Source organism: Centruroides sculpturatus, unplaced genomic scaffold, assembly GCF_000671375.1.
Source record: "Centruroides sculpturatus isolate CEXI.00-Female unplaced genomic scaffold, Cexi_2.0 scaffold511, whole genome shotgun sequence".
In the NCBI taxonomy this organism is placed as follows: Eukaryota; Metazoa; Arthropoda; class Arachnida; order Scorpiones; family Buthidae; genus Centruroides; species Centruroides sculpturatus.
In genome coordinates, this window is record NW_019384727.1 from 290,444 (window position 1) to 310,880 (window position 20,437).

Genomic DNA, 20,437 nt, shown 5'->3' on the forward strand with positions numbered 1-20,437 from the left:
GGTATATAAGCGTAACTGTTGAGTTTTGTAGCAATTTGTCGAACGGCCTAGGAGTGTATAAAAAAAACAAACAAACATACATTCTCATTTATATATGTAGATGAATATTTCTTAAATAATGTAAAGTAACTTATAAATTAATAAAATATACGCATGTTTGTAATTATTCTACAAGTTTGTAAAAATTAACCCATTGATGTTTAGTGCATCATTTATAAAACCCCTAGTCAGAAGTAAGGAATAATGTTATAAATTCCTTCATCATAAGTTTTTAAAAACGCTTAATGTTTGCTTGTCGATTTCTAATGCAAATTTTGAGACATTGTATGTGCTAAAATGAAATCAGTTTTATGTATTATAAAATAGTATGATTTATTTACTAATCAAGACTAGAGACAAAAATATGGAATACTATCGTAGCAGGAACAAAAGTTTTGAATATGACGGGCATGTTCAGTATTAAAATTAATTTAGTAGCACTGTTATTGTGTAATATCGCACTTAATGATTGAATCTGTAGAACTAATCGTGCTTAATGTTTGCATTCAAAAACTTTGCCGAAAACACCAAAATCGAGTGATTTAGAGAAACGGTTGATAATTTCATATCACAAGCATGGTGAAAAGCAGTGGAGAATTGCAAAACACGTCCAATGTTTTTCCTGTATTCGCTTCCTGCCTGGTTGTTTAACAGTTTCATTAACGGCCATCATCATCCGCAGCAATACCAGACTTATTATACCAGGATAGGAATTGTTGACGATTTCCTAATCAAGCGATATTTGATAATGTTGAATTAGATTAAAAGGCTTTAGAAATATCGTGCGGAGTTTGTCTTTACGAATAGGCCGGTTAATTAGCCGACGGTCGGGATTTCGACGAAATCGTGCAGTTTGAGGATAAAAATTAACCGCGTTACGTACCGTCAACATTAAACGTAAGAAAACTTGCGATTACGATGATACCGTTCTCGAGAAATAATTGTGCGGTAATTAAATTCGATAGTTTTGAAAAACGTTAATTTGTTTACGCTAAGGTACGTGCGCCTGGCATTTAATTGTTATCGGATAATTGCACATTTTATCGGCAACTATTTAATACGAAATTAATCGGGAGGAAATCCCAACCGTAAGCTAATTACCGTTATAAAGTTCGGTTGCCGGAAATCGAAGGGAATTAACTTTTACTCGAAAATCTTTTCGCGCCTTTTCAATTTGGGGGTGGAACGTCAAAACGGGCAAATAAACTTAAGTGGCCCGACGGACCGGACTTACTGTGATAACAGGTTCCAGTTAAAACGGGAGGCGGGTGGCCAGGCTGAATCTTTTTCTCTGCCGGGTTGAAAACTGTCGAAGTTTGGAAAATATTTAGAAAGAAGCAAGGCGGCCCGAGTAATTAGTCTTCGGAAGAATATATTCTGCCCGCAATAAAGAGCTCTCGCCCGACGAGTTTAACTACCTCCAAATGTCGAAATAAAAGATAAGGGAGGGTAAAGTGGAACGGTTAAATCCACCATACTCAACCTTTTTTTTCTCTCGGGCCACATACACATGATAGCTATTACACGCCGGCCGCAACGTACCAATTATTATAAAAAACTTACTTAATTTCTCACTTACCCTAGAAATTTAGTGTGACTGTTGATATTGCGAACATTTTTTCACAATTTCATTAAAATTTTTTTTTATACTCTCCGCCCTGCTGGCACTAAGAGAACCTCTTAGGCCCTCTTAGTGGCAGCAGGGACCCAATTAAGAGGCCCATAATGGGTTCGATCAGGCCCACAATGGTGCGACCGGGTGGTGAGGGACGGAGCCCGACATATCCGAACGGACCACCCCCAAAAATTTTCTGGGGGATTCCCTGACCCGACCGGATTAGCTCCCGGGTCCCCCAGAGCGGTAGGCTGCCACCTTGACCACTCGGCCATCTGGCCGTCAATTCATTTAAATCAGGCTTGTAACTGCTGCATGCTACTCGTAAAACGGCATCCAGGTATGAATCAATAAGCCAGTTTCTATATATGTTCTTTGCATATTTTATTTTTGAGTATGACGTTTCACATAGATACGTTGATGCAAACAACGTAAGTAAAATTTGAGTACTTTTTTTAGTCTTATATTGATTGGGCACTACTTTCCAGAAGTAATTATTTCCAGAAGTCAACGTAATTATTTTCTGCTCTCTTTCACGTCCGGGCCACTCACAAAAGCTCAGCAACTTTATTTAGAATTTCACTATAGTAAGCCAAATCAAAGAAATTAAGAGAACCAGAATATGAAGTAAGGGCTCTCCTTCCAGAAAATAATATTGTGAATAATATATCATTTATGACAAAATACAATAATGTAAAGAGGTAGAAGTTTCCACTTTGCCTTCACTATCAAGGAAAATTGGAAAATTAATTTAAAACTGATTTTATTGTAATATAGGTTTCATAAAATGTTAGTAAAAAATGAAAACATTAGGCACAACTGTGATTATTATCATTAAATTTCTCGGTATTTGAACAAAGTTCGTGTTCCTAATTATTACAAATACCACACTGAACACACTCTTCTGATGGTAGTTTTTCATATTTTTCTCCACATACTACGCAAAAAGTTTCATCAGAATTGTTTATTTTGTTGGTAAATTTCACTGAGTTAGCATTATCCTTTTGGCCTACTTTGGCTGTTAAATCAAACGTTCTGTTATGTATTTGAAGACGGCAGTTCTAAGATTTTTTTTTGCAGCTTGACTTTTCAAGCATCGACTCGTATCTGACGGAATGGAGATGATGATAATTCTATTCTGATTTTCCAGTTCTCTTGTCTCTAATCCTTGATGTGAGACATGATTGTCCAAGATTAATAGTACTGGCTTATTTGTTTGAGGCCGAACACAATCAGTGAAAAACTGGAGCCACTTGCAAAATAAATCGGATTTTATCTGAATCCGAACAAGATGCTTTTGCATCTGTTGGACAGTTATCCATCAGTCATTTAATTTTTTCCTGATCCCAAAGATGAAGCAAGGAGGAATGAATCTCCCTGTAGCACTGCAGCCCAAATAACAGTCGTTAGCTATCCCTTTTTCGAAGTGCTTTTGTTTTTTCCTTTGAACAAAATTAGCTTTGGGGTCTCGGATGAAGTTTTAACCCCTGTTTCATCTACATTGAATATATCGTATGGTCGATTGATGAAGTTGTGCTTTCCATAAGTTGACCCTAGGTTTTAAAAGAAACGTTCTACTTGCATTGTATTAAAACCTATCGCACGAGCGATGCTTGTAGATTCAAGGGCTATAAAGGAATCCTCGAGGATGCCTCGTGAAAAATCCACGCATCACCTGCCTTCCCATTCGTAAACGGATGTGATATTCCATTCCTTTCTGATAACTGAAGTGCAAGTGCCCGTAGTGATTCTCTAGTTAAACCGTAGAATCTGTTGTCCAAATCCCTTGCACGATTAATTTGTCCCTGTTCTATTTCATGAAAAAACAACGAAATCTCTCTACTTTTTTCTATTTTTGGGATGGCCAACTCCTCGTGTGTCGGTGAAGGGTTTCGAGAGGTATGTTGTATTTTCTCGATGCAGATAGCAAAGACGATTTCTGTGCTTATTTCATTGTTCTTTCCATATCCTCCTCATTCCACGAACTTCGCCTGTCTTCCGTTTTTAGTTGTTCACCATCCATAAAATAAAACAGGCGTATCATATTAGAACGACTTTCGTATCTCCTAAACAAAGATTCCGAATATTTAGATCCAGTAGTCCAATAGAAATCGATAAGCATGCCCTGTGTCTATGTTTTAAGTTTCCACTTTGCCCTACAACGCTGTCAATTACAGTGAGTGGCCAAAAAATTAGACACCCCTTATTTTAAAGTAAATCAGTCAGACAGTGATGTAGAGTGACGTAAAAACGCAGAGTTGCTTATATAAGGTATGCTCAGCTTTGGACGACGTAGTTATCACGGAAGTTAATGTCAAAATGGGCAAGACGGAAGATTTGAGTGAACGAAGGATGATCGTCAGTGCAAGAAGAGCTGGTGTCAGCATTTCTGAAACGATGGCTCTTTTAGGATTTTCTCGCTTAACAGTATCTCGGGTGTTTAGAGAGTGACAGTTGAGAAAAAAAACTTCAAGCGATAAAAAAAAACTTCAGTCGGGCTACAGACATAAAGCGGTTGCAAGTTTAAAAAGAAGCGGGCTTAAATGAACGGATTTATAATAATTGGCAATTACGCTTACGTAACGACGACTAAAACCCGTTCGATTATACGCGGGTTGGCATTTTTATATTTTACAATGTTTGCGAATAAAAGAAGACTTTTCTGCTCTGGTGATTTATCAATCGGGTTATTTTTGTTTAATGCTATGTTTAAATATTTATCTATTTGTTACTCGTAATACTGGTATTCGTATTTCTACGTGGAATGAGAGTATTTACGTTTTGTGTCGATGTTACGTAAAGTTCTTGGCCGCTGTTTCCGTTCTTCTGTCTTTAGATAGGGCCGTGGCGGTAAAAGCTCCGATCGATACGTCCGTACGGATTACGTCGATTTTTCTTCGGTGCCGTCGCTTACGTTGACAAATAAAACTTGTTTAATACCGGTTGTGGTAGGATTGCAAAATCGTACGATTTATTTCTTCGACGATTTTTGTATATAAATTGATTGTCGCCTTTATCTGAATTATTCGGAAAAAGACGTGTACTTTCGTTCTCTAGATCTTCACTCTCGCCGACCGACGGATGAATATTCGGAAAGATATATAGAAAAGATTCTGTGTTTATATGTTAATCTGAATTTCGTTTAGTGACGTCGTACTTTTAAGTTGTGCGGAGAAAGTTTATTTTTAGATAGATGTTACTTTATGTTCTGAAAGGAACCGTGTGTATTTTATTTACGCGATCCGATTATCCAAGGACGCTTAATAGAGTTTTTCTTTAACTCCGATGCTATCGTAAAGGAACTCTATAGTTAATTACCTTTTCCTTCTCTCTCCCATCAAAGAATTCTCAGAATTAAACTGATAAATTAACGAAAAATATTTTTTTGTCTTCGTGAATAACTCCTTTTATGCCACGGTGTATATATTTCAAAAAGAAACACTGCATCTTGGTTATTACATAGAATTCTTTTATATAATTAGTATTTATTTAATTAACAGTTACGCAAAAAATAAGACGATACTTGCCACAATTTATAACTCTATATTTTATATGAAATATTTCAATACTTTTTTTTTTATTCGTTTACGTTAATCCTATTCTTTGATTTTAAGAAATCTATTTACGAATTATATAAGGTATACTCTTGATTTAACGGATAAAAAAAGGGTCATAAGGGTGAAATTTAGAATCATTATTTAATTCGTATTGAAAAATTGGGTCGACCGGTCAACGAATATAAATTAACTCGATATACTGTACATTATAATATTTTGTATGTCGTATTTGTTTTTAATGTGTTTCTAAACCGAATTAGATTCAACGGACTTCCAGCAATTGCGGACACATTCATTAGTTAAATCACGGCCTGCTACATTTGTATATTAAAACACGTTTGTGTGTCTTTTTTTAAATTATATGTTTAAATTATTGTAGTTGTTGTTTATTTTGTCATTATTGTTAAATTGATTTTTTAATTATTAAAGAAAAATGTGCAATATTCCTTAAAAATTCACTTCTATTTATTGATTTAAAAATAATTTTGTATATCGGGGGAATCGTACCGGTTGATAAACATATCTCGACATATAACAACTTAACTGTATACGTTTGTAATATACAATTAAGTACAGTATTAATGTAAAAAGTCTAAAGATTTAGAAAAAGAAGAAAACATAGCAGCCCCTCATTATATCTCGGATTCGGATACATCGCGCTTTTTTGTTTGTTCTCAAAATTTTTAAAGCATCCGAGTCAATAAATTTTAAACTAACAATTGTCAGTGAATTTCTTTTTGCAACGAACCATATTCCTACTATTGTCCTGGAAACTACCATTGCAGGTGAAATAATAAATTCGTCAAGATCTAAATAAGCAAGACAAGTGCACAGATCAGTTATCAATTATTTGTTTCCTTTTGATATTAAAAGTTTTTTATTTGTTGGTTTTAAGTACTGTCTCCTCATTTACAACTTTCTGTGAATTCGAAATTGCACATCTTTATGTGAATTGACAGTATTGTCACTTCACATAAAGATACGAAGTTTCGAATTTACGGTGTAATGTGTAAGGAAAAGATTTCTGAACAGAAAGTTCTGAAATTTTTATACAGCAGTAACTTTATTTTGCTTTTTAGAGAATTTTAACAGTGTAAACTTTATAAGTTTGGATGTTCTATTATATGTTAAATATTTATTTTTTAAATGTTCAATTACTCTATTTATAATTTTTATTGGAAAATATAAATTACATGAATTTTTAATAAGTGAATTATTATGAAATATAGTACTGTATAATACACTGGTTCAAAACTTAAGCAACAATTATTTTTTTTTCTGTGACTCAGCAAGAAATCACCTGGCGGACATGAAATTCAGAATACAGAGATAGTATTTTGTACTTAAAGGACGAAGAAAGAATAATAGTGCAAAAATGAATAAAATGCATACAGTATGGAATCAAACAAAAAAATGCTTTATTGAAAGGGTAGCATTGGTACAAATGATTGTCTGCTCAAGAGGGAGAACAACAAACAGATGTCCCTTAGTATGCATTGGGTGTTCATTAATACTGATGGCAACAAGTCCTTTTCTACAATTTCAAGGCTGTCTGCTTAAAAATTACATTGTTGCTTAAGTTTTGCATGCCAGTGTAAAATCACTACTGATAGTTTATTTTTATATCCATGGTATTTGTCTTTAAATTTCATTGTTAAAGAAACAATAATGCTAAATAGGCATTGGTTGTATCTATGTTTACATACTATTGTCAATACATATAACTGTAAATGTCATAACCGTCAATTAATGATATAAACCACGAATAAAATTTGGTATAGTAAAGTATTTCTAATATTATTTTATATTAGAAATACTTTACTATACCAAATTTTATTCGTGGTTTAGCTTAGTTTTTCAAATTTGGCCCATTTTATATCAAACACTTGCTGTTGAAAGGATAGAGATTCCATAGCACGCATAACCTGTTTAGTTAAATCACAGAATTTTTAATACTCTGTTATATCATGCTTTTTCTTTGTCTACCAACAAATGCAATATAATGAGGGAGTACTGTATTTAAAATAAAGTCAATTTTGGCAAATTTCATTTTTGGATGATCAGACTCTAATTCTTCTCCTGGAACAGACAGAGCATTTTAATTGATGTACTACTGGACCAAAACCAACTAAATGAATTAGAAAATGTTCCTTGTCCTTATTGCCACGATAGCTATAAGGTTTACCTCTAGATGTTTTGATTTAGTGATCCCCTAAGAGAATTTGAAATTTATTAAGTCTAAGTTGAATAATGAGGCTTTTTATGGGAAAATTTTACGGTTTAAGTCTCATACATGTTTCGGAAAAATTGGATTGATTGATCGGAGTATGTGATATCTCGTTGTTTTTTAGCTGATCTGATTTGGTTTGAATTGTGATACTTAATAAGTTTAAACAATGAAGCTGATTCGTTCAAAAATAAAAAGAAGTGACCCAGGCTACCTAGAATATTTTTGACTGAAATAGGCCAAGTTTTAACTGTTTTTGACTTCTATCAGCAAAACAGTAAGTAACTTGGTGTAGGTCATATGTAGGTGACTCTGACAATACTTCCAATGGACAATACTTCTCCAGGTCAAGATGCAGAGTAGAATTTGAGAATGAACATTCTATTTTAAATTCTTTTAAAATATTTAATTTATATTTTTTCTAGTTTTGATAGAAATTCAAGACCCCAAACTGGAATTAAATAAGTTACTTTAGATTTAATAAAGCTATTCATTGTACTATTCATTGAATCTATTTTTATTTTATTTTGTAGAGCCAATAAACAACCTGACATATTCTGAATATCTTTTTCAATAAAGTCAAAATGGTAATTATATATGTAAGGTTTTTTTCCTGCCATTTGATTTCTTTCGTTAACACGTGGTCCTTCCTCCTTCACCTACTCAAAAGTTCTGTTTCATTGTTTTCACAACTCGAAGCTTCTATTCTGATGTTACCAGATGTTTTTTTTTTTTATAACTCACACCTTTACATCCTCCCGCTTTGTAGATCCAAGTGTTTACAGGGGAATCATTTTCTTCCATTACTTCTCATAGATTCAATTTTCGCTTTGTAGATTGATTCTTGACAGATCTTCGTGTTGTAAAACTAACTACTATATCCATTTTTGAGGATCTAGATTTGTCTTGTGGTTTCTTTTGTAATTTCCAATGGTGGAAAATGTAAACAGATAATCTTGTTATTATTCCTACAATTGTCACCAGACCGACGATGATTCCTATTAAAATACCTGCTGTTAGAAGAATAGAGGTTGATTTACTCAAACATTTGCTGTTATCTGTCAAACAGATAAAATTTGTTGAATTATCTTGAAGGACATTCAGATCTGAATTGGATAATTCGTCTGGTAATGTCTCTCTTAACATTTTTTGTACTTTTCGATTTCTGTCTTTCAACCCATTTAAATCTTCAATATTGGCATTTCTGTTCCTTTTTCATATTGAAAACCATTTTTATTTGTATCGTTATCGTTTATTTCATTAATACTTTTAGGGAATTGGCCATTTTATATTGTGTCCTCGATTTTGATTTCATTTAATTCATTTTCCTGAACACTTTCCTCGTTTGTCTCTTCTATTTTATGATTTGTATCCTTGCGATTTGTCTCCACTGTTTTACTTTTGCTTCATTCTTCATTGTTTTCGACCTCAGCAAGATTTACTTTTCCCTTTCATTCAGGTGATTTTTGCTTAATCCAACAGTCTCGAGCCCAATGGAACCTATCTTGGTATCCCAAACTCTCACAAATATTACAAGTGTTTGGCTTTCTTTTGTGTTCCAAATTAAGTTCTTCTGTCCTGTAACCAAAATTACTCTTTGCGGACTTATTGATTTGTTTTTGTTTTAAATTTTCTTCGATTCTCAGGCTTATTTCATAAAATTCTACAAAAGTTTTTGGTCTTACAGTTACAAAATATTCTGCTGTTCCTCAGGGTAACCCTTCTATCATTAGTGATATTATTTGGAAATCTTTCAATTGTGATAACTTCCCTAATTTTTTTTTTACTTCGAAATAATTTTTTATTTCTATTTTTTGGTCATATTTTAACCTTATGAAATTCACAATAGGCTCAGTGGCTTGTAATCCGAATCTACCCACAAAAGTTGGTTTTAATTCTTCCCAACTTTGATTGTCTGAGTGTGCAATGTACCAATTCAGGGCTTCATCTTTTAGGTAAGCTCCCATTAACATTATTTTATCCATTTTGTGTAAACGTTTGAAAGGAATAGCCATAGATATGAAGAAATACGCACAATTTATTGCATAAAATATGTACTTACGTCAATACAGTTTGATAACAATTGCAAACTTTTTGAACATACTCGACATTAACTTGTTATCACTGTGTGACAGTTTGCCTTTCCGTTGATTTTTGTGTGATGTTATCAAACTGTATTAACATAAGTACATATTTTATGCAATAAATTGTGCGTATTTCTTCATACCTATAGCTATTCCTTTCAAACGTTTACACAACATTGCGTGCATTGCTTTCGGACATTTTTGGGTATACAGGCGACAATTTATCTTATCCGTGTGAACCACATGTCGCTTCATACTAATTAATTGATGCTCTAAAACTTTCTAAGTGGAAAGTTTGCTCTATCTGTTTTCATTTTCGATTTGCACTGCCTATCTTCCAAATTTCACCACTAGGGGCACTGCTGTCATTTGCATTAGGTTGGGCGTAGTCACTTTACTATAACATTACCTCAATTGCATAGCTGTAGCTCTCTCCGTTTGCAAGAATTTTTCAGTTAAAGGGACTTTCCTATGCTTCCTGTATATATTATCTAAAAGTTAATACAGTAATCTTATGTCAAGTACATACTTATGGAAGTTTTCGTGAAATAAATTAATAAATTTCATAGGAGGATGACAGTCTTTGATAAAACTCAAATAGAAAAATTGTATGAATATTACTATATATCATATAAAAATGTCCATGATATTCCTTGGCTATTGGAGGAAATCAGTTTAACTCATCTGATAAGATTTTGAATAGACCTATTCAAACTCAGATGTAAGCATCATGACATGCTTACATCTGAGGAAATATTTAAGTTGATAAGTACATAATTTATGAAATAACAAGATTTCTGGCTTTGATAAAATTATAAACAAATTTTTTATAGTTTCTTCAACTATTCTAGAATACCAGATAATTTTGAAATCAACTTGCAAGAAAAGGGAGTTTCTTACTCTGTTAATTATCATTCAGCTGCACTGTTAAATGTCACTCAAACTTTTTGCTTTAATCTTGGCAAAGAGATTGTACCCCATAGGGATGGGTTTTATAAAAAAGTTTTAAATGCTAATAACGAGTAAAATTGTCATTAAGTTCAACCCTACTCGAGATACAACACATGACCACCCCCTTTATCTCCTCACTCCATCAACCTTTAACCACAAAATTTAATAGTATTGATCCTTCTAATACACAAATCTCCCAGAAAAATTTCGGAAATTTTTCAACAAAAAGCACAGTAGTTATTAAGCTTCAGATAGAGTGAAAAAATTGTGCTACATACACACACAAAATCCTTCAAATTTTTGTACATTTTTTGATGTTTCAAGGTCTTGAGTCCAAAAATGTAAGAATGTTGGGGGTCATTTTTTGATTGATTGCCATACTTTCCATCTGTTATATATAACAGAGCTGGGAAATTAAAAATTGGGTTTATACTGTTTGATGTGTCACTGTTTTTGTCAATGAGTTTATTCTGTGTGTTTTGTATATTGTGAATCTGAATTTTTCTAGAAACAGTTAAGGCAAGATTCTTTGTTTACAGGTTAGTGATTCTTTGTCTGGCATTTTTTCTTCACAGGTGTTGTGACATAGAAGTGCCCATATGCCCATGTATTATTTCTATGGTGATAGGTACTGTACCTGTCACAACATTTTTTGTGTGGGGGGAAAGGACTGCCTAGTTTAAATAACTGGATGTTTGGATAATGATCATTTGGATAATTAGCATTTTACTATATCAATAATTGCAGAACTTTACATTGGGAAAGATATGGTGGTAACACCACATTTCTCAGAACCTGACTGTACTTTCTATATATAATTGTTTTTCTATAATTCATTGTTTATAGTAACTTATGCATTGAAACAGATAAGTAATTCATTCTTTAAATATTTTTCTTTCAAGAAATTTAATTTTAATGATAATTAAGTCTGAAAAAGTAATGATTTACTACAATATTAAAATACTTAAAAATGAGATATAAACTATGTAATAAACAAATGATACTACTGGATTTTAATCAGGCTATAATGTGGTTAATAAATTGTGGAGATATGTAATTCAGACTAAAGATAGTTGGTTATGCTTCCATCTTGTATTAAATTTAATAATTAGAAATAAATAGATTGATTGATGTTTTCTTCTAGAATTTTCTAAATCTGAAGCAGGACTTAAACTCACAACTCCTGCTTACCATACAAATGTTTTATGATTAATAAATTATATTATAGTCCAATTAAAATTTGGTAGTATCATTTGTTTGTTATTGTATGTTTGGCTCGATTTTTATGTAATTATTTAAAGTGTACAGTAGAGCGTCGTTTATCCGAAAGCTGGTTATCCGAAACGTCCGTTATCCGAAAGCATTCCAGTCGGCAAATTTAAATTTTCGCTAGTGCTGTGGCGCTGCAATCTTTGGCTATTTCTCGGGCTACTTAAATATTTTACGTTTTTGATACTAAATTAACATCTAAAGTATAATTTTTTATTGTTTTTATATTTTTCAATAAATTTATTTTGTTTGTAGAGAATAAAAAAATAATTTTTAACGATACAATAGTCTTCGTTAGGCTTAACATCGACGAAAATTCAACGCGAAGCGACACACAACGGAGAGAAATTTCAACATGGGATAAATTAATATATTTTTTCGTACATGATTCGTTATCCGAAAAATAAGTTATCCGAATCACCCCAGTCTCCAATTGATTCGGATAAACGACGCTCTACTGTATTTATATTAATTTCCAATTTTAACTTCTATTATAATAAGTATTTTAAATTTATTATTATGCAAAACTATTAAACGAAAATTTTCTTAAGAAATGTTAGATTTTGTTTTTAAAGCTTTTAATATTTTATTGTCATCAAATATATCTTAATTATATCAATGATCTTTTTATTTCAGTGTTCGTAGTGTAATGCACAAACATCTTGAAAAAATGGGAGAAGTTACATTTGATAAAATTTTTAATCAGAAATTAGGTAAGATAATACTGTTGAATTGGTTTGGAAGCAAATTAATGATATTATAAAATAATATAATCATTTTTTGATGTCTCATTTAATGGTAATGATGGAAGGATAGATGATGTCTGTGGTATCACCAGTTCTGATTTTTAAACTTTTGTTTATAATAGGATATTTTTTCTGTGTTTAATTTTATACACAAAGTTTTAATTTTGACAGCCAAGTAGGTTGGTTCTCAAAAGTTTGTGTTCCAGAACACTGAAAGTGAATAGATGATGGCTCCTTCTTAAACAGACTTTATCTTCAATTTTATTTTGAAAGAAAAATATTATCATGCATCATTCGTTTTACTCACAGTAGGGGGCACATAATTGAAACACTGATTTTCATGTACTAAAAGTAAAAGCATGTTAAATTTAACAGTTTTGAGTACAGCTAATGAGTTTTTATTTGAATTTTTGACTACTTTTTGCATACTGCTTTACAAAATACTGTACTTTATTGGCAATATTTTTTCATAAAGCCTGGCAACTCTGGTAAAAATTAGCATGTCTTGAAGTAGAGATCATGTCTGGACAAGTGAGAAAAGACTACTGAAAAATTGAAAATTATAGAGGAAGTAGAAGGAAATCCATCTGAAAAAAAGGGTTAATAGAGAAAATAGAACAAATTTCAGTATTCTTGACAATTTTTAAAAAATGTAGAATAAACGAACGTCCATGTGCATGCTACATATTATTTAGTATTACAAAAAAAAACCATTATATAAACCTATCACTGGAAAATACATGTTCCATATGAGATAAATAATAAAAACATTGACATCATAAATTTTTCGTGTCAATTGTCTTCTTGCATTAGTCGTTTTTCCTTCAAGTCCTGCCAAAAATGATAGATTGAGAATCCACAGTATTAAGGTTTAATGCTATACAATCTGCCATATTATCGGGCATATTATGAGCATTATTGTAACCTGATAATAAGGCAGATTGTTGGGCATTAATTAAAAATTGGGTTTGAAGATTTATTGTTTATGTAGTTTAAGATTTTTTATATATTTAATAATAATAGTTATGGGAGAATTGAAAAGTATTCTTTGTTTTAATATTATATAAAATTTTTAGTTTTGTTTGTTTTGAAATGCCCGGTGCTCTAAATAACAAAGTGAAGAAATTCAACTGAAAATTGTTTTAAAACTAAGCACTAAGCATTTATAGTTTTTGACAAGACTATGTCTTGTTTATAAAATCATACTTCCCGATATTCTTACCAGCATAGAGGTATGAAGGAGTACATGTCGAGAGTTGATATTTGGCACAGAGTATTAGGTGCCCAAATCATTTGCGCATAAAAAAGTCCAGACTCATAGGTAGTCAGGGACCGAGAATCGAGTCAAAATAAAATACAAAATGGCAACTCTTCTACAAACAGGCAAAACAGGCACCTTACCCTACGAAGTCAGGAAGGGGAGAGTACCACCCACAGTCATTCTAAGAAATGAACTCTGACCTTAGGACTGAACATGTAGTTTCTTCTATGTTAAATAAAATTTGTAATCTAATTTTGTAAATTTGGTAGTGCTTCAAATATGACATTAAAATGTTTTATGTCATTACAAGTGGGTTATTTTAACATTATCTAGTATAGTAAAATCATGGCACTGATAAAAATTTGATGTTATATTAGGATTGTCGTTACATTCAATGACATTTTAATTGAGTTAAACTGTATATTGTTTGTGCAAAATAAAAAAATAATTTCGGATGATACAATAGCCACAATTATTTTTTTCAAAAATGGGAACTTTTCGTTACTCATCAATAAAAATTCAACCCAGGCCAACACACAACGGAGAGAAATTTTGAAATTAGATAGGTTAATTTCATCAAAGATGCATCGTGGACGTGGCCGGGAAAGTTTGAATGATCACACCCAAAAGCAGTGATATCAAAGAAGATAGGAGAATGAGAACGAGACCTGCCTTAAGCATCAAAGTGATTCTGTCTCCAAGACATAGTCTTGTCCCAAATATGGTTTTGCTGTTTTACTTGTCTTTACTTTGTTATTTAGAGCACTGGGTAGAATTAAAATGGTCTGGTAAAAATTTTCATTTGCAAGAGGAAGTTAATTGATCTTATTTAGATGTATTTCATTTTACATGTTAATTTTATTGATAATGTGGAAAAAATTTTCAAATGTTTACAAAAGGAATTCTTCAACATTTAAATACTTGGACACTAAATTATAAGTTTACTGAACAAATTCAGACAAATAAAGATTAATTTAGAATTCTAACTTTAATTTTTTTAAATAGGATGTATTAACTTAATAAAATGTAATATACATTAAAACAAAACTTGTTATTAATCAAACCTTGATTCATGATATTTAAGATATAGTAAAACAAAATATAAATTATTAATATTTTTATCATTAATTGCTTCCAATTAAACATGATGAAAGTTGATTGCTTATTTCTGAAAATTTAAATATAAAAAAATATGTTACTATAATTTTAAAAAATTTTTTAAATTTTAGGTTATTTATTATTTAAAGATTTTTGTGAAAATGTTTGTGATGAACCTGTGTCACAACTCAGCTTCTATGAAGAGGTATTTTATTAGTATTTTATAATATAAATTAACCTTTATGTAATATTTTTATTTTTTATTTACATATGCATCATATATTTGGTTTCAACTCACTATACATATTATTGTACATAAATATTCCAAAATCTTAAAGGATAATATAAAAGTAGCAGTAAAAAAATTACACTACTATAAAAATTTATATATTGTCAATAATTTTTTGCAGAAATATCGCAGATAAGTAATTGGGTCCTGCAAATATGGTTGTGGCACAAACAATCATGCAATGGATCATAAAAACATAATAAAATGCAAATATTTCTGTAAAATTAAACACACACAAAGTATTTGTTTGGATTTATTTAATTGTATTTTTTGTGATTTAAATTTTATGAATTGATAACAAGTATTGTGAGGCTCCAAGCAAGGTATATTTTCTCTTTTAGGTAATGCAATGACTGGATTTTTATTTTATTCAGTTGTTTCTTTGTAATATTTCACAAATTGTTTACGGAATTTGTCTGGACAAACAAATTCAAGTTTTACCCTGGAGATCTTATTCTCCATGGTAAAACAAGATTTGTTTGTCATTAAGACAAGAAGTAGTGGTTAATGCTGATTTGTATGACTGGATGAGATTATGTTAAATTGAATTTGTCACTTTTGAAAAAGTTCTTTTATGATGATGATATAAATAAATGTTTCCAGAATTTCTTGGGTCACTTGAGAATTCACAGTGGTATTGACTATGCATACATGAGGTTTGCAGTTCTGTTGTTTGATGGAAATTGTGTCAGGTTTGAACAGTTGATCTATACAAACTTCAACTTAGAATTAAACAACATACCTTGGCAGAATGTGAGTGTTACTTGGATCCTGAAAGAGAATCACAATATTTATTAATAAATTAAATATAAATTATTTATTCATACTAAATAAATAGAAATAAAACTTTTACAAATCTTTAGATGAGAGAAAAAGATCATTGTATCTGATCCCATCTTTGATTGTGAAGTATAATTTTGAAGTAATCAAGAATGGTAATACCATTTAGGCAGTTTAGTAAAGTTTTGGAGGTTTTTTTATTTATTTGTTTATTTTTTTTTTCAGACACCCACAATGGCTCTTGGATATTTGACTTATCTGAAAACTTGATCTAAAGTTGATGACTTTTTCTGATAACTCTCTCCCTTTTTCTTCTATGTTCAACCTTGTGATTTTGTTTTCTACAGTTAACCAGTAGAGGGTAGTGGTGTTTATTATTTTTTTGTTTGATTAGCTTCCTCCTTGAAATCACTTAAATTTTTCCTTTATTTTGTACATGGTTGGAAAATAGCTATTTATTGTCAAAAGTAGTGATACAGCTGGTTATCATCTAGGACAGCGTTTTTCAAAGTGGGCGATAACGCCCCCTTGTGGGAGCTGGAGGCTTTCAGGGGGGCAGTAGAAGGCTCAAAGAGAATTGAGGGGCGTTAAGGAAATATAGAGGGGCGACGGCAGACAAATTCTATATATAAAAATTCGACGGAATATATATAAAATGTTGACATTTTATATATTTTTTATTTTTTATTGAAGGTCACAACTTGAATATTTCTAACACATTGACTTTTATTTTAGGTCAGCGTTTCTCAAAGTAAGCAATAATGCCCCCTTCTGGCGCGATGAATAGATCTATGATAGAGGCAGGGCATTGAACGGTGACCAAAGGCACAATTGGGGCTGATAAGAGGAAACATTGCGTTTAATGGTTTCCAGATGATGAGAACAATGTACAGTAAGGGCACAAAGTGTAAGATTCATAAAAAAGTTTTCCTAAGAATATTTCCAATCCTTTTCTCACACAAGAGAAAATAGGTTAGGGGGCGTTGGGTATAACTTTATGGAACAAAGGGGGCGGTGGATCGAAAAAGTTTGAGAATCACTGATCTAGGATGATCATGATAATGGATGAAAAGAGTTTTGTGGTTGGGAAATTAGATTTAATTTGACTTCTTGTTCAGTTGTGTTATATAAAAATTTAAAATGATGGTGACAAAAATAAGTTTTGAACTTGGCACCATATCCAAAAAGATGAGAAAAAAGCCTTAATTCTGGGAACTGAATTAAATTTTTATTCAGTAACATTTTCATTCTTTTATAAGAACATTATTGGCTGTGAAAATTACCAAGTGCATTTAAACAATTACATTTGAAAGAAGAAACATTACTTTTTCTAATTAAGCATTTTTTCTCATCCTGATCTTGTGAAATTTGAAATTGCTTACACAATTCTTTTATTTTTTTAGCACACTTGCCCTCCCACACAATGGCAATTTTTGATAATTTTATTCTTAACTTTCAGCAGGAGGAATTTAGGTTTTGTTGTTCTTTTGCCACACAAGAACTATTGTTACCAGAGAAGATACATAACTTTGATTCACCTGAAAACAGAATATTGGACTACTGTTCAGTTATCCAGTGCTTTTTTTTTTCTTTTCTTTGCAGTAGTTGTTCCTAGCTGTGTATAATTGAGTGGTATTTAAAGGCTTGAATATGTGATTGGAATTTTTATATGGTATTGGTGGATACATTCTTTTGTGCATTGTTCCACAGTTTGCTTAACTTTGCAATTTAATTGAACCTGTTCTGAATTACATTTTTAACCAATTTACAGTTTTTTTTTTCTGTAAATTTTCTCTTTTGGCCTGAATTTTTTTAGTTACTTTCCTCTGTTGTTTGCATAAGCTTTGGCACTGATGATTGTAAAATGTTGAGGTATTTGGTAATACAGTGGTACCTCAGGTTACGAACGCCCCAGCATACGAAATTTTCAGGATACGACATGAAATTCGAGCATATTTTTGCTCCACGATACGAACAAAAACTCACCATACGACGTTACATTAGTTCGCATTTTTCATTTGTTTTTCTTACTACAGTTATTTTTTTTAATGTATTACTTGGCTTTAATTTGAGTATGTTTTTCGCGTTGGAACGAATTATTTGGTTTTACATGTAATCGTATGGGAAAAGATGATCCACCTTACGACATTTTCATGATACGATCTTAGTTTCGGAACGGATTAATTTCGTATCCTGAGGTACCACTGTATTTAAAACTGTACTTCTAGCAGATTCTCTGATCTTGTCTAAAATGTTTTGCATTTTTTCCATTTTGGCCTTGTAATTGTATTCATTATATTACTTTCTACTTATAAACTTGGTCAAGAAAGTTCTGTGTGAATCTTCAGGACTCTTGAGACTAAAACTTTTCAATTTGCATTCTTATTCTAATGTTATAAAATGCAAAAGTGCATATTTTATTTTTTGAAAAGGATAGTATTAATTTTACTCATGGTTAATTTAATTTTTCAAAGATTAATTTGCATTTTGTTACATAATTATGTTGTTCTACATGATGTATTTTTAGGGAATAATTATTTAGCTGTGATATTTCTGCAAGAAATGCTTGATGACATAAAGTTTTATTTAATTTTTTGATCACTATATACTACATGTATTAAAGCACATGACAAAATAATTCAGCAGGAGTAAAAAGCTGTCCTTTTGCTTTAACATTTGCTTTATTTTGTTCTTTAAGTTAATAAACAAATATTATTGAAAGTACTTTCAATGATAATATATCTCTCTCATCTTTAGGTATAAATGGAAAAAGGAATAAATTATCAGTGATGAAACTCAGTTTGATAGTGTTAATTTATTAAGAATAAACACCATGAAACCAAGTTTCTCAACTTCATTATCCTTATATTGGTGCTTTGTATTCCATTGTTATTTTGTAGTCAAAAAAGAAATATAACAAATAGAGTTCTTAAAAGCTTAACATAGAATCTTAGTGTTCTGGAATGTGAGGAATTTAAAACTACTTATACATAAACAACAAAAATTTGGAATGTGTAGGAATAGAATTTTATATAACATTTCTTTAAAGTATTAAAATAAATATGTACACTTATATTTGAAAGTGTAAATAGCAATAAATTTAAAGGAAACAAAAATTAAAATTATAAATTCTTGATAATTGTTTTTATTGTACAAAATTCATAAAATTATATGTTGCGATAAGTATAATTAAAAATTTACAAGATAAAAAGCAAAACTGAAAAATTATTTATTAAAAATTTTAATTTACTTAATAACTATAATTAACATAAATGAATTGTGGTTATATATGTGCTGGAAATAAGTTTATGAAAGATTCTATGAAAAACAAAAACAGTAAATTAATTTTTTTTAAATTAGTTTAGACACTTTAATTTTTTTTGATTATTACAAAATTTATGATTTTAGTAGACATTTAAAATTTGATTATTTTTGTATTTTTAAATAATACAGTTATTTTTGTTAAATTTTTAATTAGATTAAAAGGTATGAAAAATTAGAGACAGTAGAAGAACGGAGGCAAGCTGCAAGAGAAATATATGATAATTTTATCATGAGAGAATTATTATCTCATATGCATGTATGTATAATAATAAAGTCATAAATTTAGTCATAAATTTTTTTTATTAATATTATTTATACATCAGGATATAGGTTTTTAAAAACTGAATTTTTGATGGAACTAATATAGGCCAGTTTAAAACAACTGTAAAAAAATGAAATTAAGATCACATACTGCTAGGATTTGTTAGGTAATCATAATTAAAGTACCACTATTCAATGCTCTCTAGAGTGAATTAGCAGTCAAAATACAGTAGAGTGTTGATTATCCGAATCAATTGGGGACTGGGGTTGTTCGGAAAATCGATATTTCGGATAACCGATTATGTACGAAAAAATATATTAACCTATCCTATGTTGAAATTTTTCTCTGTTGCGTGTTGCTTCGCGTTGAATTTTCGTCAATGTTAAGCCTAACGAAGACTATTGTATCGTTAAAAATTTTTTTTTTATTTTGTACAAACAAAATAAATATATTGAAAAATATAAAAACAATAAAAAATTATACTTCAGATGTTAATTTAGTATCAAAAACGTAAAATATTTGAGTAGCCCAAGACATAGCCAAAGATTGCAGAGCCACAGCACTAGCGAAAATTTAAATTTGCCTACTGCAATTCTTTTGGATAATTGACTTTCAGATAATCGACGCTCTACTGTATAACCAAACTGTGTTGGTGACATTTCTGGAAAAATAAAATTAGTACCAAAACTTACTACTATGGCATTTCTGACATTGCATGCAACAAACAGTTCATTTGTAACTTATTGGGCTTTCAGTTCAATACAAATAAAAAGTTAGATATTTGTTTTTGTATCTAGATATCAGATGGAAAACCATTACCTGAATAATTGAGTAACTGGGTACTCAGATATTCATGTAACAGATTGTGTGTACAATATGAAAAATGATAAATAAGCAAAAATTGATTAACTTACAGAAATGTTTACTAATCATCT

The 20,437-nt window shown here is 30.9% G+C and overlaps 1 protein-coding gene across 3 annotated transcripts in view; it reads left to right on the top strand.

Moving 5' to 3' along the window:
• LOC111628135 (G protein-coupled receptor kinase 1-like) overlaps nt 1-20,437 on the top strand; it is a 213,944-nt gene that overhangs the window by 30,522 nt on the left and 162,985 nt on the right. For 2 of the 3 annotated variants that reach the window (XM_023371863.1, XM_023371862.1), the window contains exon 1: nt 19,395-19,496. Coding sequence is in view for 1 of the 3 variants with exons in the window: in XM_023371861.1 (XP_023227629.1) it covers nt 12,379-12,455; nt 14,979-15,052; nt 19,395-19,496 (253 nt within the window). In the remaining 2 variants the exon portion in view is untranslated. Of the gene's footprint in view, nt 1-12,378; nt 12,456-14,978; nt 15,053-19,394; nt 19,497-20,437 lie in introns of those variants that run through there. The other variant, XM_023371861.1, reaches the window with a different exon arrangement.